Source organism: Agelaius phoeniceus, chromosome 31 (genome assembly GCF_051311805.1).
Source record: "Agelaius phoeniceus isolate bAgePho1 chromosome 31, bAgePho1.hap1, whole genome shotgun sequence".
Classification (NCBI taxonomy): domain Eukaryota; kingdom Metazoa; phylum Chordata; class Aves; order Passeriformes; family Icteridae; genus Agelaius; species Agelaius phoeniceus.
Window position 1 is genome coordinate 195,947 of NC_135295.1, and position 27,195 is coordinate 223,141.

The following is a 27,195-nucleotide window of genomic DNA, read 5'->3' on the forward strand; positions in this document are numbered from 1 at the left end:
CTCCCCGCCGGCCGCTCGCGCCGCGCGTTCCCGCCCTCGCCGCTCTTTTCCATTGGCTGCACGGCCCGTCACTCTTCAAAATTCACATTCTTATTGGTTCCTACAGCTGTCACTCAATGGTGAACGCGGCCGTCCGCACTCCCCATTGGCTGAGCGGGACCCGCCCCACAGCGGGCGAGTTGATTGGGACGCGCGGGTGCCATTCAACCCGCGGAGCCTCGCCCACTGCGATAAACTCGCTTCCTATTGGTTTCCAGCGCTGGCGCATCTCGCTGCCGATTGGTTAAAAGCGCTGTCGATCAATTATTTCCCCCTCCTTATCTCGCTTTCATTGGTCAAAGCGCGCTGTTTATCAAGCGCGGGTTCCGGCCGCCATTGGCCTCGGGGAGCGTCCATGGCGGCGGCTACCGGCCGGGGGCTCCTATTGGGCGCGGGTTTCGTCCCTCAGCACCAGAACCCGCCCAGGCCGGGCCCGGAATAACCTCAACCCCCTCCTCCCATTCGCTGCCAGCGCTGTCACTCACAGAGGCGTCTGAGGGAATGTCCCGCCCACGTCCGCATGTTGCGCGATGCCATTGGTGGAGAGCGCTGTCACTCAAGTCCTCCTCTGCTTCCTCGCTCTCCCATTGGCTGGAGTGCCCAAAATCCCGCGAAGCCAATTGTCGCTGCTCATTGGTCCGCAGAGCTGTCAGTCATATTTATCCTTGCCCTCCTCCCAATATTATTTGCCGCCAGAATGACAACATCCGCTCCTCCCGCTCCCTGATTGGTTGATCCTACTGCCAATCAACAGTCCGGCCCCGTCCCTCAGCCTCACGGTAAACACCGCGCGGGGGATGCCGGGAGCCGCTGCGCGAATTCCCAATCCCGAATTCCTGAGAATTGCAGGGAGTTCTGCCCCCAGAAACCCCAGCACAGGGAATTCCTTTCATTCTCCCCCAGAATTCCCAAGAAATTCCTTTTATCCTTCCCAGAATTCCCAAAAAAATTCCCACAATTCCCCAGAAATCATTGCCGCCATTCCCAAGAAACCATTTCCATTCCCTTTATTATTCTCACAACCGCCAAGAACTTCCCGCCATTCCCGAGGAACTGCTTTAATTCCTTTTATTTCAGCAATTCACCGACTCCCAGCCGCGCCATCCCGGGCTCATTTCTTCTCCTCGTCCTTCCTGTCCCGGCTCTCCCGGCCCTGCTCCCGGTGCTGCTCCCGGTGCGCCTGCGATGCCAGCGACCCCATGGCGTTGCGGATGGCCTCGTTGTTGGGGTCCACCCCGGGCAGGTTCTCCAGGACGCTCTGCAGGAACTCGGGGTCCTGCATCACGTCGTAGTCGTCCTCCTCCTGCGGGGGACAAATGGGAATGACAATGGGAAAGGGGTGGGATTGGGGATTGGCCCGGGGGATTGGGGATCATCCTGAGGGATTTGGGATCAGCCTGGGGGATTTGGGATCATCCTGGGGGATCTGGGATCAGCCTGGGGGATCTGGGATCATCCAGACCCACAAGAAAACCCAGGGAATTCAGGATCAGCCTGGGGGATTTAGGATCATCCCGACCCAGATGGGTCTGGAGGGACTGAGATTACTGGAGTGTGCAGCGGGGAATCCATGGAATAACTGGGGCAGGATCCAGGGTTTCATCCCTGAAATCCCACAGAAAGCAGGACAGGGAGTCCTGGAATGGTTTGGGGTGGAAGAACCCTGAGGGCGACCCCACGCCTGTCCTGTGGGTGGGGTGGGATGGATGGGATGGGATGGGATTTTTGGGATTGATGGGATGGGATTTTTGGGATGAGCTGGGAATTCCAGGCGCTGCCCACCTTGGCGGGCTCGGAGGTGTCCATGGCCGCCCCGCTGTCCACCTCGGCCGCCTCAGCCTGGGCAAACTCTGCGAAAGCCAAACCCGAGATGGTCCATGGGCAGCCCCTGGGTATTCCCGGGGTATTCCCGGGGTTTTCCCGGGTTTTTCCCGAGGTTTTTCCCGGGTTTTTCCCAGGGTTTCCCCACGCACCGGCGCCCTGCAGGGACATCTGCATGGCGTAGGCGATCTGCTCCTCCTCGCTCATGGAGCTCAGGTCCGGCAGCCCCGCGCGGCCGAAGTCCGGCTGCCCGATGGTCATCTTGAGCAGGGCCTCGTCCGACTCTGGCACACCCAGGGCACACGGGGGTGTCCCAGAGTGCACAGGGGGGGCAGGAATCCAGGGAGCATCCCGGGAATCCAGGGAGCATCCCGGGAATCCAGGGGGTGTCCCAGGAATGGGCGTCCCCACCCGCCCAGGGAAGGGTTAATCCCCAATGCTCAGTCTGAACCCATTCTGCCTTTTAGTCCTCCTCATTCCCATCCCATAAATTCTGTTCCCAATCCCATTCCCATCCCACAAACCCCATCCCATTAATCCCATTCCCAATCCCATCCCATAAATCCCATCAATCCCGTTCCCAACCCCATCAATCCCATCAATCCCGTTCCCAACCCCATCAATCCCATCAATCCCATTCCCAACCCCATCAATCCCGTTCCCAATCCCATCCCATAAATCCCATCAATCCCGTTCCCAACCCCATCAATCCCGCTCCCAATCCCATCAATCCCATTCCCAATCCCATCAATCCCATCCCATAAATCCCATCCATCCCATTCCCAGCCCCCCCAACGCCCCTCACCATCTCCCCCGGTGGCTCCAATCCCGGCCTCGGCAGCCGAGGCTGCGGCCGCCCTGCGCGCCTCCTCCTCCTGCCGCTGCCGCTGCTCCTCCATGGACACACGGAGAGCCTGCAGAGGCACAGGGACATGGGACAAACACCCCAAAGCAGGGCTGGGGATCGGGGACAAAACACCCCAAAACAGGGCTGGGGATGCACCCCCAAAACACCCCAAAGCAGGGCTGGGGATCTGGGACAAAACACCCCAAAACAGGGCTGGGGATGCACCCCAAAACACCCCAAAGCAGGGCTGGGGATGCACCCCAAAACACCCCAAAACAGGGCTGGGGATGCACCCCAAAACACCCCAAAGCAGGGCTGGGGATGCACCCCAAAACATGGACTGGGATCTGGGAAATGGGACACCCGGAGCGCCTGCAGAGCCCCAAAACCCCGGATTTGGGAAAAGCCGGGGATGGGGGGCAGGAGGGGGCTGGGAGCCCTGGGGTTCGGTGCTGGGGAGATTCAGGGTTTTATTGGAAATCTGACATTGGGAATTGCCCAATCCCTGGGAATTCTGGGGTCCCTACCAGAGCCAGCTCGGGGTCGGCGCTGGGATCCACCCCGAACTCGAAGTCGGAGGCGCCCAGGCCCAGCAGGATGGGGGAGCTGGGACATTTGGGGTTTTTGGGGTCCCTACCAGAGCCAGCTCGGGGTCGGCACTGGGATCCACCCCGAACTCGAAGTCGGAGGCGCCCAGGCCCAGCAGGATGGGGGAGTTGGGACATTTGGGGTTTTATGGGATTCTGACGCTGCCAATGCCCAATCCCATGGAGTTTTGGGGTTTTTGGGGTCCCTACCAGAGCCAGCTCGGGGTCAGCACTGGGATCCACCCCGAACTCGAAGTCGGAGGCGCCCAGGCCCAGCATGGCGCCGCCCTCGCCCGCCAGGATGGGGGAGCTGATGAGGGCGTCGGCCAGGCTGGGCCCCGGGGGCACCGTCACCAGGTGGGAGCCGCTGCCGTCCTTGCCATTGAGCGCTGTGATGAAGGCGGTCAGCTTCTCCGTGTTGGCCTCCTGGGATGGGGGATTGGGAATGGTGAGGGGTGGGAATGGGGAATGGGGCTCTGGGAATGGGGGATTGGGGCTCTGGGAATGGGGGATTGGGAATGGTGAGGGGTGGGAGTGGGGACTGGGGCTCTGGGAATGGGATTGGGGACGCTGAGGGGCTGGGAATGGGGAACTGGGGCTCTGGGAATGGGGGATTTGGGAATGCTGAGGGGCTGGGAATGGGGGATTTGGGAACGCTGAGGGGCTGGGAGTGGGGACTGGGGCTCTGGGAATGGGGGATTTGGGAACGCTGAGGGGCTGGGAGTGGGGGACTGGGGCTCTGGGGGAGGAACCTGGGGTTCTGTGGGGTTGTGGTGCTGGGAGGGGGCTCTGGCAATGGCAAACCCGGCTGTCAGCGGGGTCCGGCAGGAACCGGGGACGGGGAGGGTTTGGGATCCAAGGAAAACCCTCGAGGCCTCGCTCCCCAAACCACCAACGCGCCGGCGTTTCCCGGCCCTGAGTTCCCCGGAATGCGGCCATGCCCGGGCTCCCACCTCCTCCCCGAAGTTGATGATGTCCACGTTGACCTTCTCCTTCTTCAGGCGCTTGGCCAACTTCACCAGCTGTGGGAACGCCCTGGGATCAGCGGGACCTGGGACCGGCCCAGCGCCCCCAGCCCAGCGACACTGCAGACACGGTCCTGAATCAGCTGCCCAGGGATCGGCTCAGGGATCCATGCCAGGGATCCAGTCCAGGGATCCATGCCAGGGATCAGCTCAGGGATCGGCTCAGGGATCAGCTCAGGGATCGGCTCAGGGATCGGCTCAGGGATCCACCCCAGGGATCCACCCCAGGGATCAGCTCAGGGATCGGCTCAGGGATCCACCCCAGGGATCCACCCCAGGGATCGGCTCAGGGATCCATCCCAAGGATCCAGCACAGGGATCCATGCCAGGGATCAGCTCAGGGATTGGCTCAGGGATCCACCCCAGGGATCAGCTCAGGGATCCATGGCAGGGATCGGCTCAGGGATCAGCTCAGGGATCGGCTCAGGGATCCACCCCAGGGATCGGCTCAGGGATCCACCCCAGGGATCCACCCCAGGGATCGGCTCAGGGATCAGCTCAGGGATCCATCCCAGGGATCCACCCCAGGGATCCACACTTGAGACCCTCCCCAGTCCTGGGTTTTTTGAGCCCTGGATTTTCTGGGAGCCAATCCTGTTGCTACCCTGCGATCCCAGCCCTGATCCCGCAGCGATCCCAGGACTATTCCTGTTGTGATCCCAGCCCCAATCCCGTGGCTGTTCCTGCTGTTATCCCATTGTTATCCTGTTGTGATCCCAGCCCCAATCCCGTTGTTATCCCAGCCCCGATCCCGTGACTGTTCCCGCTGTTATCCCATTGTTATCCCGTTGTGATCCCAGCCCCGTTCCTGTTGTTATCCTGTTGTTATCCCGTTGTTATCCCAGCCCCAATCCCATTGTTATCCCGTTGTGATCCCAGCCCCGTTCCCGTTGTTGTGATCCCAGCCCCGTCCCTCCTGCCCTTGCTGCTCACGTCCTTGTCGCTGTCGTGCACGGGGCTGCCCACGAAGGCGATGATTCTCATCTTGTGGTTCTTGCCCTGCCGGTGCTTCAGCGCCAGCTGCACCAAAACCACGGATCCGGGGTCGTTCCCGGGAAAACGGGGATCCCCAACCCATTCCTGGGAAAATGGGGATCCCCCTGCCCAGATCCCGGGAAAACGGGGATACCCCAGCCCAGATCCCGGGAAAACGGGGATACCCCAGGCCAGATCCCGGGAAAACGGGGATACCCCAACCCATTCCCGGGAAAACAGGGATACCCCAACCCAGATCCCGAGAAAACGGGGATCCCCCAGCCCAGATCCCGGGAAAACGGGGATCCCCCAGCCCAGATCCCGGGATCTGCCCCAGGGATGGGGCTCCCTCCAGGGGGACACTGCAGGGCTGGGCTGAAAATCTTGGCATTTAGGGGTGGTTCTGTGAAATTCCCATGGGTTTATGGTGGATTTCTCTGAAATTTCCATGGATTTATGGTAGATTTCTATGAAATTTCTGTGTATTTCTGTGAAATTCCCATGGATTTATAGTGGATTTCTGTGAAATTCCCACGGATTTATGATAGATTTCTATGAAATTTCTGTGGATTTATGGTGGATTTCTATGAAATTTCTGTGGATTTATGGTGGATTTCTATGAAATTTCTGTGGATTTATGGTGGATTTCTCTGAAATTCCCATGGATTTATGGTGGATTTCCCATGGATTTCTGTGAAACTCCCATGGGTTTACGCTTTAGAGCCTCAACCACCATTTTCACCACAAACACCCAAGGAAACCCCGAGTTTCCCCCTCTGTGGCCCTGGGAGGAGCCCATGTGTGACCCCCTCAGACCCCGTGAGTGTCCGGAATCCCCGGGAGCCGGGCAGGGCCTCACGTGCGCCACGCGGATGCCGGTGCCGAAGGTGATTTTGCCCTTGGGCTGCACCGTGTGCAGCTTGGACAGGATGCGCCCGGTGTCCGGGGTCAGCGTGGTCAGCACCTCGCAGTTACTGCGGACGGGAACGGGGCTCCCTCAGCACCGAGGGAATTCCCGGCATCCAGGCTGGGACCGGCGCCCGCAGCGCTGCCCAGCCTCGGGAGAAACTCCCGGGAATTCCTGGGGAATCTGGGAGGGAATCCCCCAATTCCCAGACTTCCCCAGCTCCAAAGAGCCCCAAGTCCCTCCCATTCCAAGAACTCCCGAAGTTCCCACCTCCAAAATCCTCAAATCCCTCCCACTGCAGACCAGCCCGACTCAGCTGGGATCGAGCCATTCCCAGCTGGTTCCCAACAATTCCCAGCTCCCTGTCCCTGAATTCCCAACTTTCCCTGCCTCCAAAATCCCTCCCATTCCAGACCTGTCCCAGTCCAAGCGGGAACAAGCAGCTCCCAGCCATTCCCAACAGTTCCCAGCCCCTCCTCCATGAACTCCCTGCCTCCCAAAAATCCCCAGATCCCTCCCATTCCAGCTGGGATCGAGCCATTCCAAGAATTCCTGAATCCCCAGATCCCTCCCATTCCAACTGGGAACGAGCCATTCCAAGAATTCCTGAATCCCCAGATCCCTCCCATTCCAACTGGGAACGAGCCATTCCAAGAATTCCTGAATCCCCAGATCCCTCCCATTCCCACTGGGATCGAGCCATTCCAAGAATTCCTGAATCCCCAGATCCCTCCCATTCCAACTGGGATCGAGCCATTCCCAGCTGGTTCCCAACAATTCCCAGCCCCTTCTCCCTGACCTCCCAACTTTCCCTGCCTCCAAAATCCCTCCCATCCAACTGGGAATGAGCCACTCCAAGAATTCCCGAAGTTCCCACCTGCAATGAGCCCAAAATCCCCCAGATCCCTCCCATTCCAACTGGGAATGAGCCACTCCAAGAATTCCCAAAATTCCCACCTGCTATAAGCCCAAAATCCCCCAGATCCCTCCCATTCCGAGAGGGAATGAGCCATTCCAAGAATTCCCAAAATTCCCACCTGCAATGAGCCCAAAATCCCCCAGATCCCTCCCATTCCAACTGGGAATGAGCCACTCCAAGAATTCCTGAAGTTCCAATCCCCAAAATCCCCCAGATCCCTCCCATTCCAGCTGGGAATGAGCCACTCCAAGAATTCCCAAAGTTCCCACCTGCAATGAGCCCAAAATCCCCCAGATCCCTCCCATTCCAACTGGGAATGAGCCATTCCAAGAATTCCTGAAGTTCCAATCCCCAAATCCCCCAGATCCCTCCCATCCAACTGGGATCGAGCCATTCCAAGAATTTCCGAAGTTCCTACAGCCCCCAAATCATCCCCCAGTCCCTCCCCAGTTCCCTCCCATTCCAGGCTCATTCCCAGTCGCTCCCGGATCCCGGGAATGCCGGGAATGCCTCACTTGGCCAGGGTGATGAGCCCCACGTTGTTCTCGGGGTTGCTGCGGGTCTTGGAGTGGCACACGATGTTCACGGCGTCCTGCTGCGCCTGCAGCCGCGTCGGCAGGAAGTCCCCGTTCCGCATGTACTCGCTGTTGTCCACGCTGCAATTCCCAAAAAAAACCCGGGAATGCCTCGGGGCATCCCGGGAAATTCCCTCTGCCGGGGTGGTTGGGGTGTTTTGGGGAAAAAATGGGGTTTAGCTGCCTAAAATTGGAATTTTTTAGGGGAAAAATGAGGTTTATTCTGGTGTACTCGCTGCTGTCCACGCTGGAATTCCCAAAAACAAAACAGGAATGGCTCAGGAATTCCATTCCTTGGGGTGGTTGGGTCTTTTGGGGGGATAATGGGGTTTAGCTGCTTAAAATCGGTTTTTTTAGGGGAAAATTGAGATTTATTCTGCATGTGCTTGCTGTTGTCCGCGCTGAAATCCCCCCAAAAATAACCGGGAATGGCTCAGGGGAATCCCAGGAAATTCCCTCTGTTGGGGTGGTTGGGTTTTTTTTGGGGAAAAATGAAGTTTATTCCAGCCTAAGATGAGATTTTTATGGGAATGCAGAGGTTTATCACAAAACTCTGATTTTTTTGGGGAGAGCTGAGGTTCATTCCCCAAAATCTCTTTTTTGTTTTTTTTGTTTTGGGAATGGCTGATGTTCCTCCTCCCAAATCTGGGACTTTTGGGGAAGTGCTGACATTTATTCCCCCCAGATCCGGCGTTTTTTGGGAACACTTGAGGCTCGTCCCACAAAATCTCTGCCTCAGACCCTTCCTGTCCCCTCGGGTCCTATTTCCCCGTCACTCCCTGTGCCCTCCTGTCCCCCCTTGTCCATGTCGGTCCCTGTCTGTCCCCTCATGTCCCTCCCTGTCCCCCCTGTCCCCTCAGCCCTGTCTCCCCTCAGGCCCGGCCCGCTCCGCCCCCGGCCATGACTCAGGGAAAGCGGCCGGGCGGGCCGGGGGTGCCCGCGCGGGTGCCGGGGGTTGCCCGGGGGTTCCCGGGGCCTTCCCGGGCTGTTGCCCGGCGCTCCCGGGGCTCTCACCACACCATGGTGCTCTCCAGAACCATCTTGGCTCCTTCCTCCCCTCAGCGCCGGCCCGCTCCCCACAGCGCCCAACAACGCGTGCGCTGATTGGTCCACACACCGCGGCCAATCAGCGCGGCCCTCCTAGGCGGGGCGCCGCGCGAAGCATGCTGGGAATTGTAGTCCTGGAAGGGACGCCATGATGGCCGGGAGGACACCGCTGTCCCCAAAGGTCCCGAACTGTCCCCAAAGGGCCGGGACTGTCCCCAAAGGTCCCGAATTGTCCCCAAAGGGTCCCCTCCCAGCGCCACCACCCGCGGGGTCTGCGAGGAGCTCCAAGAACAGCCCGGGGGTGTCTCCTGTCCCCCTGTGCCACCCTCAGGGCTGTGTCCCCATGGCCCCAGGGCTGTGTCCCCACGGCCACCCCAGCCAAGGCCACCCCAGGAGTGTCCCCGGTGTCCCCCCAGTGTCCCCAATGTCCCCCCAGTGTCCCCAGGGCAGAGCCGGCCCCACCTGGGGACCCGAGGGTGACAAACGATTCCAGGCTGGACACGGCAATTCCAGGAATTCTATTCCCAAATCCAGGAAAATTCCATCCCCGAAGACCGGGGGAAATTCCGGGAAAATTCCACGAAATCCAATTCCCGAATCCAGGGAAATTCCGGGGGGGGGGGGGGGAACCCCAGAAAATTCCAGGGGAATTCCACGGATTCCATCCCCAAACCCAGGAAACGTCCGTCCCCAAATCCAGGGAATTTCCATGAACTCCGTCCCAAATCCAGGAAAAGTCTGTCCCAAATCCAGGGAATTTCCATGAATTCTGTCCCAAATCCAGGAAAAGTCTGTCCCAAATCCAGGAGAATTCCGCAGATTCTGTCTCAAATCCAGGGAAATTCCACAAAATCCATTCCCCAGTCCAGGAAAATTCCATGAATTCCGTCCCAGTCCAGGAGAATTCCACGGATTCCACCTCCCCAGGCCAGGAAATGTCCGTTCCCAGTCCATGAAAATTCCACGGATTCCCCTCCAATCCAGGGGAGTTTCCATTCCAAGTCCAGGAGAATTCCAGGAATTCTGCCCCAGATTCCAGGAGGGCTCCATTCCCGGGAAGAGCCAAATCCTCGTTTTCTCCTGGAAAATTCCCCCCCACGATTCCCAAATTTCCCCCTTTGGAACAGGAAAATCCCCAAAAAAACCAACAAAAAAACCCCAAAAACCCCAATCCCAAAAATTCCAACCCCAGCCCTCCCCCCCAGCCTCTGGAGGGGGAGAATTCCCAGGAAAAAGGGGAATTATCCCAAAAATATTTAAATATTCATAAATATTCCATTCTGGGAGCGGGGGGGGGGGGAGCTGGGAAAAAAATTGGGAAAAAAGTTGGGGAAAAATGGGAAGAAAGGGGAAAAAATTGGGAAAAATTGGGGAAAAAATTGGGAACAAAATTGGGGAAAAAATTGGAGAAAAAAAAAAGGGAAAATTGGGGAAAAAAATTGGGAACAAAATAGGGAAAAAAATTGGAGGAAAAAAAAGGGAAAATTGGGGAAAAATTGGGGAAAAATTGGGGAAATTTCCCCTCCTGATGCGATAAAAAATGGGAATAAAAAGGGGCTGGGAGGGGCCTTGTCTAATATAGACAAACATTCCAAGGAAAAGGGGAATCCATGGAATTGTCCCCGCATTCCCTGCGCTGGGCCAGGGAAATCCGGGATTCGGGGCGGGGAAATTTCAGCTTTTCCTTAAAAAACGTGGGAAAGGGGGAGCGGGGGGGGAATCCCGGAATTCCCTCCCTGCCCCTCGCTCCGGGCGTTTTCCGGCACAAAAAGCTCGGAATTCCGGGCTCTGTATAAAAAACGGGATCTTTCCAAGGGGGGGTCTGGGAAAAAAGGGAATTTTTCCGTTAAAAAAAAAATCAGGGATGGAGCAAAACTCGGCTCCGGCCCCGGGGGCTGCTCCGGGCTTTGGGAATTCCGGGAATTTCGGATCCGGGGGGGGGAAATTCCCCGCTCTGGGCCTGGCTCGTTCCAGCCCATCCCAAAATCTGCTCCGGGAATTCTGTGGGATCGGTGTTAAAAAATGGGATTTGGGGATGGGCAAAGTGGGATTTGAGCCGGGATTTTGGAGGGAAATCCTTAAAAAATCCCGGGGGGGGGGGAAATCCCGGGATGGGCTCAGATTCCAAAAATCCCAAAAAATCCTAAAAAAATCCCCAAAACAATCCCAAAAATTCCCCAAAAAATAATCCCAAAAGCTCTTCCCAGACTGTGGGAAAAGCTTCCCAAAATTCCTGCTGGGAAAAGGGGAGCCAGGAGCTTTTCCACGATTTCTCCTCCTTTTTTCGCCTCTTTTCCAGGGGATTTCCCATGGAAAACCCGGAGCAAACCCCGATTCCTGAATAAAAATTAATAATTAATAATTAACAATTAATAATTAATAATTACCAATCCCAAGAACTCCCCCAGGACTGAAAACCGGGCTGGGATCCTATTGAAACTCCAAAAAAAAAATCAGGATAAAAAACCCAAAATTCCCCCAAAAAAATTCCCCCCAAAGAAAATCGGCGCAGCTCCGATTCCGGCTGGGAATTTTCCAGGAATTCTCTCCTCCCCTTTTGCCATCCCAAAATCCGGGAATTCCCGGGAATCTCAGGTCCCTGCTCCCGGGGTTTCCATCCCTGGCGTGATCGGCGTTCCCAGGGAATTCCGGGGGGATCCCGACATTCCCGATTTTCCAGGGCCGTTCCCGATTTTTCCAGGGCTGTTCCTGATTTTTCCAGGGCTGTTCCCAATTTTCCCAGGGCCGTTCCCGATTTTCCAGGGCCGCTCCCAGCCCCGGGAGCGCTGGGAAATGCAGGAATTCCGGAATTCCGAGGCTTTGCTGGGATTCCACCGGTGCCCATTCACTGGGAAGAGAAAACAAAAACCGGGAATGAGGAAAAACCGGGAGAAGTGGGAACATTCCCCAGGGAGTGTCCGGGGCTCATCCCGAAAATTCCCAACCCCGGGCAAGGAGGGAAAAGCTGGGAATGCTCTGGGAGGGATCTGGGATATTCCAGACCCTCGGGATTGAGGGGTTTTCCTCCTTTTGGGGCCATTCCAGGGATTTTGGGGGATCTGGGATATTCAAGACCCTCGGGATTGAGGGGTTTTCCTCCTTTTGGGGCAATTCCAGGGATTTTGGGGGATCTGGGATATTGCAGACACCCGGGAATTTTCCTCATTTTTAAACAAAATTCCCGGAATTTTGGGCAGGAATTTCCCCCCAGATCCTGTTGGGATTAAAGGTGGGAAAAATGGGAATGCTCTGGGATATTCCAGACCCTCGGGATTGAGGGGTTTTCCTCCTTTTGGGGCCGTTCCAGGGATTTTGGGATATTCCAGACCCTCTGGAACGAGGGATTTTCCTCCTTTTGGGGCCGTTCCAGGGATTTTGGGCTGCCCCAAGCCCCGGGAACGAGGGCAGCTCCGACCCCGCCGCATTCCCAGGAAATCCCAGGGTCCATCCCCCCCCCCGGCCCCTGGGAATTCCCGGTTTTTTTTCATGGAAAACACTCACAAAGCTGATCTCGGTCTCGGGCAGCTCCTCCAGCTCCAGGGGCAGGGAGGGCCCGGGGGATCCGCTGGAAGAACAGCGGGAAAAACGGGAAATTTGGGGAAATTTGGGGAATTGTGGGGAAATTTGGGGAATTCTGGGGGGAAATCCAAGGAATGCCAGCCCTCCATCCCAACCCCCTGCTGCTCCCACGGAATTCCTGGGAAATCCTGGGAAAACCACCTGGAAATCCCTGGAAAAATCCAGGAGAAGGTGAAAATTCCACCCGGGAATCCCATGGGATTCGTGGATGAAGAGACCCAGATGAAAATCCCACGGATGGAGAGAGAACATTCCAGGGTAATTCCTCCCGGGAATCCCATGGGATTTGGGGATGGAGAGAGCGTCCCCTGGGAAACCCCCGGGAATTCCAGCCCTGGGAATCCCCCGGGAATTCCATCCCTGGGAACCCCCCGGGAATTCCAGCCCTGGGAATCCCCCGGGAATTCCAGCCCTGGGAATGCCCCAGGAATTCCAGCCCCGGGGGCAGGAGAAGCAGGAACCCCCCGGATTTGGGATTTCCCAAAAACCCCGGGGAAGTTTGGGAAAGCAGCGAGGCCGGAGCTCCCCACCCCGGAAAACCCTGGAAAACCCCAGGGAACCCCGGAAAACCCCAGGGAACCCCAGGGAATCCCGGAAAACCCCAGGGAACCCCAGGGAATCCCGGAAAACCCCAGGGAACCCCAGGGAATCCCGGAAAACCCCAGGGAACCCCAGGGAATCCCGGAAAACCCCAGGGAACCCCGGGGAACCCCGGCAGGGCTCACCTGGGGGCTGTGGCGGGGCCCGGGTGCACCTCGACCCCCACGGACCTGCGGGGATTTGGGGTCACAAACGGGAACTGCCCACATCCCATGGGGCGTGCCCGGGAAACGGCCCCGAAACACCAGGAACGGTCCCGGACCCTTGGGAATGGTCCCAAACCCTCGGGAATGATCCCAAACCCTCGGGAATGATCCCAAACCCTCGGCAGTGATCCCAAGCCCTTGGGAATGATCCCAAACCCCTTGGGAATGATCCCAAACCCCTTGGGAATGGTCCCAAACCCCTTTTCCCCATCCCAAACCCCTTTCCCCATCCCAATCCCCCTTTTCCTGATCCCAAACCCCTTTTCTGGATCCCAAACCCCTCGGGAATGATCCCAATCCCATTTTTTCCCCATCCCAAACCCCATTTTTTCCCAATCCCAATCCCCTTTTTCCCCCATCCCAATCCCCATTTTCTCCCCATCCCAATCCCCATTTCCCTGATCCCAAATCCCTTTCCCCGATCCCAATCCCTATTTTTTCCCCCATCCCAATCCCCTTATTTTCCCCATCCCAATCCCATTTTTTTCCCCATCCCAATCCCATTTTTCCCCATCCCAATCCCCATTTTTCCCCATCCCAATCCCCATTTTTTCCCCATCCCAATCCCCTTTTTTTCCCATCCCAATCCCCATTTTTTCCCCATCCCAATCCCCTTTTTTTCCCCATCCCAATCCCATTTTTCCCCATCCCAATCTCCATTTTTTCCCCATCCCAATCCCCATTTTTTCCCCATCCCAATCCCCATTTTTTCCCCATCCCAATCCCATTTTTCCCCATCCCAATCCCCTTTTTTCCCCATCCCAATCCCCATTTTTTCCCCATCCCAATCCCATTTTTTCCCCATCCCAATCCCATCTTTCCCCATGCCAATCCCATTTTTCCCCCAATCCCAATCCCTTTCCCGCTGTCCCCACCTGCTGGGGGGGGAGGCGGCTCCGGCGCTGCCCAGGGAGGGGCTGGACAGGGACGGGGACGGGGACGGGGACGGGGACGGAGCCACCGCGGCCCCACCTGAGCCCGGCACCGAGCGAGGGAGCAGATCCGGACGGGAGCCTGCAATGGAACGGGAATGGGATATGGGATATGGAGAACTGGGAATGGGATTGGGAATGGGATACGGGAATGGGATACGGGAACAGGACTGGGAGCCTGCAACAGGAATGGGGTCAGGAACAGGGAACGGGAATAGGACTGGGAGCCTGCAACAGGAATGGGAACGGGAATGGAGAACTGGGAATGGGAACGGGAGCCTGCAACGGGAACGGGGATTGGGATTGGAGAACAGAGAATGGGAAACTGGGAATGGGATTGGGATACAGGAACGGGATTGGGATACTGCAATGGGAACAGGACTGGGAGCCTGCAACGGGAACAAGGAATGGGATTGGAGAACTGGGAATGGGAACAGGAGCCTGCAACGGGAATGGGAACAGGGTCAGGAACGGGGAATGGGATTGGGATACGGGAATGGGAATGGGATTGGGAAACTGCAATGGGAACGGGATTGGGATACGGGAACGGGATTGAGAGCTGGGAACGGGAATGGGATTGGGATTGAGAGCCTGCAACAGGAACGGGAACAGAAACTGGGAATGGGATTGGGAAACTGCAACAGGAACGGGATTGGGATACTGCAATGGAAACAGGGTCAGGAATGGAACTGGGGAACTGGGAATGGGAACAGGGGTTTTAGGATACAAACAGGATTTTGGGATACAAACAGGGATTTTTTGGGGATACAAACAGGGTTTTTTTTGGGATATAAACAGGGGTTTTTTGGGGATACAAACGGGGATTATTTTGGGGATACAAACACGGTTTTTTTTCGGGATACACACAGGGATTATTTTGGGCCCGAGCCGCAGCTCCCACCTTGCTCCGGGTCCAGCTCGGGGCCCGGGGGGGCCCTGGCGTCGCCCCCGGGCGCGTTCGGGGCCGCGCTCGGGGCCGGGAGCGCCCCCTGGCAGCTCCTCCTGGGAACGGCGCCGCCGCCCCGGCTCTTCTTGGACGGCGACGGCTTCACTGGGAATGAACGGGAAATTCCATGGAAAAATCGGGAACAGCCCGGGGGCTGGGACAGGGAACAGCAGGAGGAGCAGGAAAGGGGGAAATCCTCGAGGAAAGCATTTCCCAGGGAAAATAAAGCAGATCTCAGGGAGGTTTTCAGGGAAAGAGAAGGAGAAGGAAAAGGTTGGAAAAGGGGGGAAAAAATCCCTGAAAAACCAAGAAAAGCACTTTTCCAACTTGGCAAGGGAATTTTTATGTCGAGGAAAGGAAAAAGGAGCTAAAAACAACAGGAAAAAAAAGCAATAAGAAAGCAGGAAAACCCAGAAAAGGGGGAAAAACCCATTAAAAAAAAGGAACTTTTCCAGCTTTTTTTGGAGGGAACAGAGAAGGAGAAAAGCTGAAAAAAAAAAAGCTGGGAAAAAAGGGGGGAAATGGGAAGTGGGGCTGAGAATTGGGAATTGCAGAGGGCAGGGTGGGAATTGCAGAGGGAAGGGCGGGAATTGCAGCGGGAAGGGCGGGAATCACGGAGGGAAGGGCGGGAATCGCTGAGGGAAGGGCGGGAATCGCTGAGGGAAGGGCGGGAATCGCAGCAGGAATTGCAGAGGGAATCGCAGAGTGATGAGCGGGAATCACGGCGGGAAGGGCGGGAACGGCAGCGGGAATGGCGGGAACTGCACAGGGAAAAGCGGGAATCGCGGAGGGAAGGGCGGGAATGGCGGCGGGAGTGGCGGGAGTGGCGGCGGGAATGGCGGGAATTGAACAGGGAAGGGCGGGAACTGCATAGGGAATGGTGGGAGTGGCGGCGGGAAGGGCGGGAATCGCAGAGGGAAGGGCGGGAATCGCAGAGGGAAGGGCGGGAATCGCGGCGGGAATGGCAGCGGGAATCGCAGGAATTGCAGCGGGAGTGGCACGGGAAGGGCGGGAACTGCAGCGGGAATCACGGCAGGAAGGGCGGGAATTGCACAGGGAAGGGCGGGAATTGCAGCGGGAGTGGCGGCGGGAAGGGCGGGAACTGCACAGGGAAGGGCGGGAATGGCGGCGGGAAGGGCGGGATTTGCACAGGGAAGGGCGGGAGTGGTGGCGGGAAGGGCGGGATTTGCACAGGGAGTGGCGGCGGGAAGGGCGGGAATCGCTGAGGGAAAGGCGGGAATCACAGAGGGAAGGGCGGGAATTGCAGCGGGAAGGGCGGGAATCGCTGAGGGAAGGGCGGGAATCGCTGAGGGAAGGGCGGGAATCGCTGAGGGAAAGGCGGGACTCGGGAGCGGCGGCGTCACTCACGTGGCACCCTGCGGAACACCGTGTGGCACATGAAGCGCTGGAAGCGCTCGGCGTAGAAGCTGGGCCGGTGCACGGACACCGTGTCCTGGAGCCCGGGAAAACCGGAATGAGCCTCGGAACGCCGGGATGGATTCCCGCGGGGGGGGGAAAACCCGGGAATTCGGGGGGAAATCCCAGGAATTTGGGAATAAATCCCGGGAATTGGGGGGGAAATCCCAGGAGTTTGGGAATAAATCCCAGGAATTCGGGGGGAAATCCCGGGAATTGGGCAGAAATCCCAGGAATTTGGGAATAAATCCCAGGAATTCGGGTGGAAATCCCAGGAATTCGGGCATGAATTCCAGCAGTTCAGAGGGAAAATCTCAAAATTTTGTGAGTTCCCTTAAAAGCTGGGGATTTTCCACTGAAATTGGGGATTTTCCATAAGAAAGGGCCATTTTTCCTTAAAAAAGCAGTTTTCCTTTCAAACAATTCTGCTTTTCCATAAAAATCCCCATTTTTTTCCATAAAAATTCCCGTTTTTCCATTAAAAATTCAGTTTTCCCACAGGAATTCCCATTTCCCACTCACCCCATCGTGCACCAGGGCCTTCCAGGAGTGCTCGAGCTTCTTCACGAACCTGCGGGGAGGGAACGGAGCAGAAATTCCCAGGAATTCCCACGGAATTCCCAGGGTTTGGAGCCCACGGTGGAAACTCCTGGTCCAGAGGGATCCCGAGGCTCGGGAAGCGTGGGTTAATTAACGGAGAATTAATTAATAACGACCAACTGACCTGTAGGACTGCAGGACGTCGATGATGCCGATGTAGAGCAGCAGCCGCTCCCCCCGGGAATTCCTGGCGGGAATCCCGCCCATCCTGGGAAAGGGGAATGGGGTCAGGGAATGGGAATGGGGTGAGGGAATGGGAATGGGAATGGGGAACGGGGTGAGGGAGTGGGGAATGGGGTCAGGGAATGGGGAGCAGGGAATGGGGTCAGGGAATGGGGAATGGGAATGGGGAATGGGGAATGGGGTCAGGGAATGGGAATGGGGAATGGGAATGGGGTGAGGGAATGGGGAATGGGGTCAGGGAAAGGAGAATGGGGTCAGGGAATGAGGAATGGGGTCAGGGAATGGGCTCAGGGAATGGATTGCAGTAACTCCCAGTAATTCCCAGTTAACCCCAGTGAATCCCAGTCAATCCCAGTCAATCCCAGTGGTTCCCAGTTAACCCCAGTGGTTCCCAGTTAACCCCAGTCAATCCCAGTATCATTCCCAGTATCACTCTCACTGATCATCGGTCTTGATGGTGCCTCCCCGTCGTGCCTCCCCCTGGATGGACTCCATGGCCGTGGAGTACAGCGCTCGCTGTGCCGTCCATCCCAGTCACTCCCAGTCAATCCCAGTCACTCCCAGTCACTCCCAGTTAACCCCAGTCACTCCCAGTCAATCCCAGTTAACCCCAGTTAACCCCAGTGAATCCCAGTCCATCGCAGTTAACCCCAGTGGTTCCCACTATCATTCCCAGTATCACTCTCACTGATCATCGGTCTCGATGGTGCCTCCCCGTCGTGCCTCCCCCTGGATGGACTCCATGGCCGTGGAGTACAGCGCTCTCTGTGCCGTCCATCCCAGTCCATCCCAGTCAATCCCAGTATCATTCCCAGTTAACCCCAGTCATTCCCAGTATCAATCTCACTGATCATCGGTCTCGATGGTCCCTCCCCGTCGTGCCTCCCCCTGGATGGACTCCATGGCCGTGGAGTACAGCGCTCTCTGTGCCGTCCATCCCAGTCACTCCCAGTTAACCCCAGTCAATCCCAGTCACTCCCAGTGGTTCCCAGTATCACTCTCACTGATCATCAGTCTCGATGGTCCCTCCCCGTCGCGCCTCCCCCTGGATGGACTCCATGGCTGTGGAGTACAGCGCTCTCTGTGCCGCGGGCCGGCCCCGGGGGTCCCGGTCGCCGTCGCGGTCCCGGGCGGCGCCGGCGGCCGTGCGCTCGCGCTGGGCCTGGTCCAGGCTGTGGATGGCCACCAGCAGGCTGTAATCCATGATCTTGAAACTCTGCAGCACCTGCACAGGGAATGAACGGGCAATGCAACGGGGCTGCCCCACGGCGAGGGGCTGCTCCCAATGGGCAAAGCCGGGCTTGGCTGGGATCCTCCACACAAACGGAAACTCCATTAGAAACCCCCGGGAACACGGAAAAAGGAAACAAAAGGCAGAACAGCCCCAATTTCTCAAAAAAATTCAGGAAGAAATGCAGAGCACCCCTGGTTTCCCGAAAAAATAGGCAAAAATGCAGAACAGCCCTGGATTTCCTGAAGAAACCAGGCAGAAACACAGAGCACCCCTGACTCTCCCCCAAACCCGGTGCAAAACCCCAAAACAGCCCCAATTCCCCGTCCCTGACCAGAGCAGCCCTGCCTGTCCCCCAAACCCAGTGCAAACCCCCAGAACAGCCCCAATCCCCGTCCCTGACCAGGCAGAAGCACAGGAACACCCCTGACTCTCCCCCAAACCCAGTGAAACCCCCAAAACAGCCCCAATTTCCCCGTCCCTGACCAGAACACCCCTGACTCTCCCCCAAACCCGGTGCAAACCCCCAAAACAGCCCCAATCCCCGTCCCTGACCAGGCAGAGCAGCCCTGCCTGTCCCCCAAACCCGGTGCAAACCCCCAGAACAGCCCCAATTTCCCCATCCCTGACCAGAGCAGCCCTGCCTGTCCCCCAAACCCAGTGCAAACCCCCAGAACAGCCCCAATCCCCATCCCTGACCAGGCAGTCCCTCTGCAGCGTCTTGCAGAGCGCGCTGTACATGTCGGCGTCCAGGAAGAGCCCGTCGGGCAGGTCCTGCAGGAAGTCCAGGTCCTTGAAGGTGGGGAAGGCCTTGTCGCGCTCGCGGGGCGAGGCGCGGCGCTTGTAGGTGGAGCCCTTGAGGTCGTACTTGCGGTGCATGCGCACGGGCCGCGGCAGCAGGTTGTTCATCACCACGATGCGGATGTTCTTGCCGCCCGCCTGCACGCAGTACAGCCCGTAGAACTTGGGCAGCAGCGTGCGCGGGTTCTGGTTCAGGTTCTGCGGAGCAGCGGCAAAGGGGCGCGCGTGGGGGCGCTGCCGCACGGGCACCGGGGGTACGGGGGCGTGGGGTGGGTTTAGAGGAGATTTGGGGTGATTTAGGGGGGTTATGGGGTGGGTTTGGGGGGTTATGGGGTGGTTCAGGGGGGTTACAGGGGGGTTTAGGGGGATTTGGGGTGGTTCAGGGGGGTTATGGGGTGGTTTGGGGTGGGTTTGGAGGGTTATGGGGTGGGTTTGGGGTGGTTTAGGGGGGTTATGGGGTGGGTTTGGGGGCTTATGGGGTGGTTCAGGGGGGTTACAGGGGGGTTTAGGGTGGTTCAGGGGGGTTATGGGGTGGGTTTGGGGTGGTTTAGGAGGGTTATGGGGTGGGTTTGGGGTGGTTTAGGGGGGTTATGGGGTGGGTTTGGGGTGGTTCAGAGGGGCTCGGGGTGGTTTAGAGGGTTATGGGGTGGGTTTGGGGTGGTTCAGGGGGGTTACAGGGGGGTTTGGGGTGGGTTTGGGATGGTTCAGAGGGATTATGGGGGTTATGGGGTGGTTCAGGGGGGTTTGGGGTGATTCAGGGGGGTTATGGGGTGGGTTTGGAGGGTTTGGGGTGGTTCAGAGGGGATTTGGGGTGATTTAGGGGGGTTATGGGGTGATTTAGGGGGGTTACAGGGGGTTACAGGGGGGTTTGGGGTGGTTTAGGGGGGTTCGGGGTGGTTTAGGGGGGTTATGGGGGGTTATGGGGTGGGTTTGGGGGGTTTGGGGGGTTATGGGATGGTTTAGGGGGTTATGGGGTGGGTTTGGGGGGTTCGGGGTGGTTTAGGGGGGTTATGGGGTAGTTCAGGGAGGTTATGGGGTGGGTTTGGAGGGTTTGGGGTGTTTTACGGGGGTTACAGGGGGGTTTAGGGGGGGTACAGGGGGGTTTTGGGGGTTACAGGGGGGCTTTGGGGTGGGGATGCGTTAAAATTGCAGGTGAAACATGGGAAGAGCATCAAATCCCTCTGGGTTGGGGATTTTGTACGGATTGCTGGGGTTTTCCATGGATTGCTGGGGTTTTCCATGGATTGCGGGGGTTTTCCATGGATTGCTGGGGTTTTCCATGGATTGCTGGGGTTTTCCATGGGTTGTTGGGGTTTTCCATGGATTGCTGGGGTTTTCCATGGATTGCTGGGGTTTTCCATAGTTTTCTGAGGTTTTGGGGGTGGGGAGGCATCAAAATTGCAGGTAAAATGTGAGAGGAGCATCCCAATCCCTCTGGTTTGGGGGTTTTGTATGGGTTGTTGGGGTTTTCCATGGATTGCTGAGATTTTCCATGGATTGCTGGGGTTTCCCATGGATTGTTGGGGTTTTCCATGGATGGTTGGGGTTTTCCATGGATGGTTGGGGTTTTCCATGGATGGTTGGGGTTTTCCATGGATTTTAGGCATTCAGGGTTTGGAAGGGGCTCAAACCCGGGGGATGTGAGCCCAGCCCCGCTGTCTCCAGCGATCCAAGCACCACGCTGGGATTTCCCGGGCTGACATGGGCCGGAATTCCCAGGGAATTCCCGGAATTCTCACCATGCAGTACCTGGTCAGGGATTCCCAGGAAATTCCCGGAATTCTCACCATGTAGTACCCGGGCAGGGATTCCCAGGGATTCCCAAGGAATTCTCACCATGTAGTAGCCGGGCAGGAGCTTCTGCAGGAACTCGGCCTCCTTGTGCTGCACGGTTTTGATGATGAACTCGTCGTCGCTGCTGACGTAGAACAGCGAGCCGCTGGCGCCAGAGTTGGAGAGCTCGATCAGGGGCTCGCTGCACAGAGAGCACTGCGGGACATGAGAGGGGTTAATGGGGACAGATGGGGATTGGGATTGGGGTTAATGGGGACACAGGGGAGTGGGGTTAATGGGGACAGATGGGCAGTGGGGATCGCCCGAGCTGGAGAGCTCGATCAGGGGCTCGCTGCACAGAGAGCACTGCGGGACACGAGAGGGGTTAATGGGGACACAGCCAGGGATTGGGATTGGGGTTAATGGGGACAGATGGGGATTGGGATTGGGGTTAATGGGGACAGATGGGGATTGGGATTGGGGTTAATGGGGACACAGGGGCATTGGGGTTAATGGGGACACAGGGCAGTGGGGATCGCCCGAGTTGGAGAGCTCGATCAGGGGCTCGCTGCACAGAGAGCACTGCGGGACATGAGAGGGGTTAATGGGGACACAGCCGGGGATTGGGATTGGGATTAATGGGGACAGATGGGGATTGGGATTGGGGTTAATGGGGACACAGGGGCAGTGGGGATCGCCCGAGTTGGAGAGCTCGATCAGGGGCTCGCTGCACAGAGAGCACTGCGGGAACACGAGAGGGGATTGGGGTTAATGGGGACACGGAACGGGGTTAATGGGGACACAGCCAGGGATTGGGATTAGGATTGGGGTTAATGGGGACACAGGGCAGTGGGATTGGGGTTAATGGGGACACAGGGGCATTGGGATCGGGGTTAATGGGGACAGATGGGCAGTGGCAGTGGGGATTGGGGATTTGAGATTTGCTTGGGAGAGCTGGGCAGTGGGAGTGGGGATTGGGATTGGGGATTTGGGATTTCCTGGGGACAGCAGGGGATTGGGAGTGGGGATTTGGGAATGGAAACAGCACAGGGACTGGGATTTCCTGGGGATAGCAGGGGATTGGGAACAGCAGGGGATTGGGATTTACCGGGGACAGCTGGAGATTGGGGATTTGGGATTGGGGTTTCTCTGGGTACAGCAGGGGATTGGGGATTGGGATTTCCTGGGGATAGCAGGGGATTGGGATTGGGGGTTTGGGATTGGGGTTTCTCCGGGAACAGCACAGGGATTGGGGATTGGAATTTCCTGGGGATAACAGGGGACTGGGGATTTGGGATTGGGGTTTCTCTGGGTACAGCAGGGGATTGGGGATTGGGATTTCCTGGGGTAACAGAGCATTGGGATTGGGGGTTTGGGATTGGGGTTTCTCTGGGTACAGCAGGGGATTGGGGATTGGGATTTCCTGGGGTAACAGAGCATTGGGATTGGGGGTTTGGGATTGGGGTTTCCCCAGGAACAGCACAGGGATTGGGATTTCCTGGGGTAACAGAGCATTGGGATTGGGGATTTGGGATTGGGGTTTCCCCGGGAACTGCACAGGGATTGGGGATTGGGATTTCCTGGGGTAACAGAGCATTGGGATTGGGGGTTTGGGATTGGGGTTTCCCAGGAAGGCAAAGGGCCCAGGGGTCCTGCTGACCAGGTAGTCGTCGGGGCGGATGCCGAAGAGCTCCCGGAAGTAGCGGAAGGCCACGGGCGCGTAGGTCTTGAAGCGGAAGTCGTTGTAGTGGTGGGCGGGGGTGAGGTTGCTGCCCTCGCTGCGGGGACAGGAACGTTCCGGAACGGGGCCGGGGGGATCCCACGGGAACAGGGGATCCCCGAGCCCCGGGAGCGCTGACCTGGGGAAGAAGATGCTCTCCACCACGTAGAAATCCTGCATGAGCACGTCGCGCTCGGGCTTGGTGCTCAGGCTGCCCACGGTGTGCGTGATGCCCAGCTGGATGGCGCCCTTCAGCGCCGACGACGTCGTCTGCGGCACCGGGACACGGGACACGGGTTAGAGCGGGAATGGGGACATGGGGACACGGGGACACGGGTTAGAGTGGGAATGGGGACATGGGGACACGGGTTACAGTGGGAACGGGGACACGGGGACAGGGGGACACCAGGTTACAGCGGGAATGGGGACATGGGGACACGGGGACACGGGTTAGAGTGGGAATGGGGACACCGGGACAGGGGGACATGGGTTAGAGTGGGAACGGGGACACGGGGACACGGGTTAGAGCGGGAACGGGGACATGGGGACAGGGGGACACGGGTTAGAGTGGGAACGGGGACATGGGGACATGGGTTAGAGTGGGAATGGGGACACCGGGACACGGGTTAGAGCGGGAACGGGGACACTGGGACACGGGGTTAGAGTGGGAACGGGGACACCGGGACACGGGTTAGAGTGGGAACGGGGACATGGGGGACACCGGGTTAGAGCAGGAACGGGGACATGGGGGACAGGGGGACACCGGGACACGGGTTACAGCAGGAACGGGGACACCGGGACACCGGGACACTGGGACACGGGTTAGAGTGGGAATGGGGACACTGGGACACGGGGTTAGAGCGGGAACGGGGACATGGGGGACACATGGTTAGAGTGGGAACGGGGACACCGGGACACGGGGTTAGAGTGGGAATGGGAATGGGGGAACAGGGGAAATGGGGTTAGAGTGGGAATGGGAACGGGAGTCACAGCAGGAATGGGAAAGGGAATGAGAATGGGAATCACAGCGGGAATGGGAACGGGAATGAGAATGGGAATTACAGCAGGAATGGGAACAGGAATGAGAATGGGAATTACAGCGGGAATGGGAACAGGAATGAGAATGGGAATTACAGCAGGAACGGGGAATGGGAACGAGAATGGGAATTACAGGAGGAATGGGAACAGGAATGAGAATGGGAATTACAGCAGGAATGGGAATTACAGCGGGGAACAGGGGCTTACAGTGGGAATGGGGCTGGGAATGGGAATGTGGGAAACAAGCATTGCAGCAGGAATGGGAATGGGAATTCCAGCTGGGAACGGGGCTGGGGATTCAATGGGGATGGGAATTCCTGTTCCAGCCCCCAGAAACAGGGCTGGGAACGGGAATTGCAGCTGGGAACGGGGCTGGGAATTCCATAGGGATGGGAGTGGGAATGGGAGGGATTTGGGGGGAAAGGCAATGGGAGTTCAATAGAGCTCAGTGGGAATGGGGACAGAAATCCAATGGGAACGGGAATTGCAAGGATCCAGTGGGAATGAAAGGAATTCAATGGGAATAGAAATTCACTGGGGGGAGGCATTGGATGAGAATTAAAATGGGGGAAAAGCCCCAGAAAATTCCCTTTTTCCTTCATTTCTACGGAATCTCCTCCCATTCCCACAGTGATCCCACAGGGCAAAACTCCTTGGGAGAAGGGAAAAGAGGGGGAATTCACCTTTTTGTAGGTGGTTTCCCCTGTGGAATCCACTCCTCTGTGGCCTTTCCGGATGGTCTGAGATCCTCCCGGCATCTTGGAAAAAGAAAAAAATGGAAAGAGAGAAAAAAAAGATTGGAAAATTCAAATTTTTAAAGGATTTTTTTCCCAACCCAAAACCACCTGGAAAAGTTTGGGGTTCACTCCTGGAATGCAAACAAAGCTGGGCTGGGCTTTTCCCACAGTAACTGCGACGTTTGAGGAGGAATTTTGGGAAAGCTGCAAATCCCAATCCAGGGATTCCTGGCCCAGGGAGCCAAGGGTTCACCCAGGAGCTGTTAAATTGGATTTTTCCAGGGATTCTGGGGGTGGTTCCGGGATAGATTCGGGTTTTGGAGCAGGAATTCCCTTGGGAAGGAGAAATTCCCAAAATCCCCACAGGAGGAGCTGCCCAGGGTCAAGGCAGGCCTGGAAAAGGAGCAGGAAAAGGAAGAAAAGGAGCAGGAAAAGCTCCTGGAATTTGGGATTTTTCCAGCCTGGAACTCACCTCAGGAGTCAGGGACTTCTTGAAGGTGTTGGATCCTGCCAAGAGAAAGGAAAACCCACACTCAGAGGGGATCAATTCCACAGAGCAGAGTAAAACCACAGAAAAATACCAGGAAAACAGGGGAAAAATCCCACAAAACCGGAGAAAAATCCTACACAACACAAAACCTGAATTATCCCACCCACACACGCTGCTCTCCCGGGGCTTCTGGCCCCAAATTCCCAAAAAAACCCCACGGATAAAGAGTCAGAAAATCGGGGATCAGGCCTTAAATCCGTCCAGGCAAAAACAAGGAGCAAAAAAATCCTTCCCAGATGGAATTTTCATAGACTTCAGCCCAAAATTTAATGTGAAAATGTGACTGGGAGCCGAGAAAAACCGGGATGAAGGGCTGGATTCTCCCAGCAACTCTGCCAGGTCCAGGGAAAACCAGGAAAAGGAAAAATCCCGGTGTTCAGAGCCCCAAACCTGGCACTTTTTGGGATTTTGGGAGGCTTTGCTGCCCGATCCCAGCTCTTTTTGGGATTTTTCTGGGGTTTGGGGAGGCTTTGCTGCCCGATCTCGGCTCCTTTTGGGATTTTCTGGGGTTTTGGGATCCCCGCGAGCCGATCCCGGCTCCTTTTGGGATTTTCTGGGGTTTTGGGATCCCCGCGAGCCGTTCCCACCCCCTGTGAGTCACCGGACGGGAACGGGAATCGGATTTCCCTGGCACCGACAAACTGCTCCCTCCCCGCCCCGCTCCCCAGCTTTTTTATGTTTTATTTTTTATTTTTGGGAATCCTGGGCCTCTCAGATCCCACCCCCGTCCATTCCCAGGTGTTCTGTAGAGAAAGGGAAACTCGGAATTTGGTTTTTCCAGGGAAAAGTTGGGTCTGGACTCCCCCCATGGCACCTCAGACACCCCCAGGAAGCTCCGAATGCCCCAAAGTTCCCCCAGGAAGCTCCGAATGCCCCAAAATTCCCCCAGGAAGCTCCGAATGCCCCAAAATTCCCTCAGGAAGCTCCAAATCCCCTCTCCAAAAGAGTCCCCCACACCCAAAATAACCCCATAAAAACCCCAAAAATCCCACTCAGCCCCAGAGTTCTACACTCCCCAAAAAACCCTAAAGACCCCAAAAATCCCCATGATCCCCAAACTTCTACACCCCAAAAAGAGTCCCCCAAACCCCCTGAGTCTCCCAGCCCTAAACTCATCCAAAACCCCCAAAGACCCCACAAAAAACCCGCACCCCTGAGACCCCTCAGAGCCCCCTCAAGTCCTCTCAAAACCCCCCAAAATCCTCCTCATAACCCCCAAATTCCCCTCATAACCCCCCATAATCCTTCTCGTAGCCCCCCAAAATCCCCCTTATAACGCCCAAATCCCCCTAACCCCCATAATCTTTCTCATAACCGCCCATAATCTCTCTCATAACTCCCCAAATCCCCCTCACAGCCCCCTAAATTGCCCCTAACGCCCATAATCTTTCTCATAACCCCCATAATCCCCCTCATAACCCCCATAATCCCCCTCACAGCCCCTAAATTCCCGTCGTAACCCCCCAGATCCCCCCATTCCCCTCACGCCCCCAGAGCCCCCTCACCCTCACGCTGCCCCCTCATCCCTTCACGCCCCCAGACCCCTCATAACCCCCAGATCCCCCTCATAACCCCCCCAAATACACCCCATAACCCCCCAAATACACCTCATAACCCCCAAATGCCCCTCATAAACCCCATAATCCCCCTCATAGCCCCCCAGTTCCGCCAAGATCGCCCCATTCCCCTCACGCCCCCAGAGCCGCCTCAGCCCCTCACGCCCCCAGCGCCCCCGGCCGCGCCCCCCGGGCCCCGCCCGAGCCCCGCGGCGCCGCTCCCGGGCCCGCTCCCGGCCGGTACCGCCGAGGCCGCCGCTGCTGCCGCTGCTGCCGCCGGACTCGGGCCCCGCCGCCGCCGCCGCCATCTTGGAGCGCGCGCTGCGCCCCCCCCCCCCAGCCCGCCCCCGCCCGCCACGCCCGGCCACGCCCCCGCCCACACAACCACGCCCCTTTGGGAATAAACCGCGCCCTCTCCGCATATTGGCATTGCTCACGGGGGCAAAGACACGCCCACCCGCGTTTCAACCCCGCCTCTTTCATGCACGGCTCCACCCCCTCACGGCTAAGCCGCGCCTCTTCCGATTCCACCCCGCCCCCTCCATGCGCAGCCCCACCAATCGCGCGTGGCCGCGCCCCTTTCTG

At 57.4% G+C, this 27,195-nt stretch overlaps 1 protein-coding gene across 1 annotated transcript; it reads right to left on the minus strand.

Annotated features, from left to right (window-relative positions):
- Positions 1-1,020: 1,020 nt before the first annotated feature.
- LOC129133573 (putative PIP5K1A and PSMD4-like protein) lies at positions 1,021-26,951 on the minus strand. The gene is made up of 25 exons (XM_077191889.1): positions 26,855-26,951; positions 24,977-25,011; positions 24,451-24,525; positions 22,869-22,999; positions 22,670-22,787; positions 21,073-21,225; positions 19,135-19,434; positions 18,209-18,429; positions 17,146-17,229; positions 16,944-16,992; positions 16,374-16,458; positions 14,961-15,110; positions 14,003-14,141; positions 13,047-13,091; positions 12,244-12,307; positions 8,710-8,747; positions 7,636-7,776; positions 6,154-6,268; positions 5,253-5,339; positions 4,248-4,316; positions 3,505-3,720; positions 2,666-2,774; positions 2,013-2,144; positions 1,822-1,889; positions 1,021-1,342 (listed from the first exon to the last, which is right to left on the minus strand). The coding sequence occupies exons 1-25, from the start codon at positions 26,916-26,918 to the stop codon at positions 1,151-1,153; spliced, it is 2,880 nt and encodes a 959-aa protein (XP_077048004.1). The 5' UTR covers positions 26,919-26,951; the 3' UTR covers positions 1,021-1,150.
- Positions 26,952-27,195: the final 244 nt, after the last annotated feature.